This window comes from Gregarina niphandrodes (assembly GCF_000223845.1).
Source record: "Gregarina niphandrodes unplaced genomic scaffold scaffold00044, whole genome shotgun sequence".
Lineage (NCBI taxonomy): Eukaryota > Apicomplexa > Conoidasida > Eugregarinorida > Gregarinidae > Gregarina > Gregarina niphandrodes.
Genome location: NW_011645812.1, coordinates 20,337 through 21,079, shown reverse-complemented (window position 1 = coordinate 21,079; position 743 = coordinate 20,337). Strand labels below are relative to the sequence as shown.

The following is a 743-nucleotide window of genomic DNA, read 5'->3' as shown; positions in this document are numbered from 1 at the left end:
AGTTTCGAGCACCAGGGTGATGAGTCAGTTGAATGCTACAGATGTCATAAGAAGGGCAACAGGGCGAACGTGTGTCCGATGAAGGATCTGGAGTGCAGCAGCTGTCACAAGCGAGGTCATGAGGATAAGAACTGTCGAGTTCGTGTGTTCGACAGCAAGTACGGTAGTGTGGGTGTAGAGATGTACGAAAAAGGCAATCAGCTGATTATCAGTACGCCGACGTTGAACTCTAGGAAGGCCCCCACGAAGATCAACCAGTTAGAAGAGAAAAAGCGCACAGTTGAGAAAGAGCGCCGAGATAAGAAGAAAACGAGTGCTCGACCCGACGCGCTGATGGAAGACGGAGAGTTGGAAGAAACTACCCAGGTCGCCAAGTTTGCAGACACGTTAGGAGCTGCGAGGGTCACTAAGGGAGTAATGTTGAACGAGGTAGTGGTAGAAGCACTTTTAGATACGGGTGCAACTACGTCTATCGTGAGTATGGACCTCGCACGTCAGTTAGGCTTAGAAGAGGCTGGCGCTGGTGCCGTCAGAGGCTTGTTTACTAGGAAACAGGTGACGTTGTTCAAGGCGTCGTTGGCTACAAAAGACCGCCGGATGGAGACTGTGCTGTATTCCAGCGAGGAACTCAAGGACGATGAGCTGATATTGGGCGTACCAGACATGATTGCACTGGGTATCTTCGATGCATGTAAGTGCCAGTTCCATGTGGAGAGCTGTTACAAGGTCAATGCGGTGTCACT

General features: G+C 50.7%; 1 protein-coding gene across 1 annotated transcript; it reads left to right on the top strand.

Annotated features, from left to right (window-relative positions):
- Nucleotides 1-78: 78 nt before the first annotated feature.
- GNI_153960 (hypothetical protein) lies at nucleotides 79-641 on the top strand (the record flags this gene model as incomplete). The annotated part of the gene is made up of 2 exons (XM_011134541.1): nucleotides 79-478; nucleotides 571-641. The coding sequence occupies 2 exons, from the start codon at nucleotides 79-81 to the stop codon at nucleotides 639-641; spliced, it is 471 nt and encodes a 156-aa protein (XP_011132843.1).
- Nucleotides 642-743: the final 102 nt, after the last annotated feature.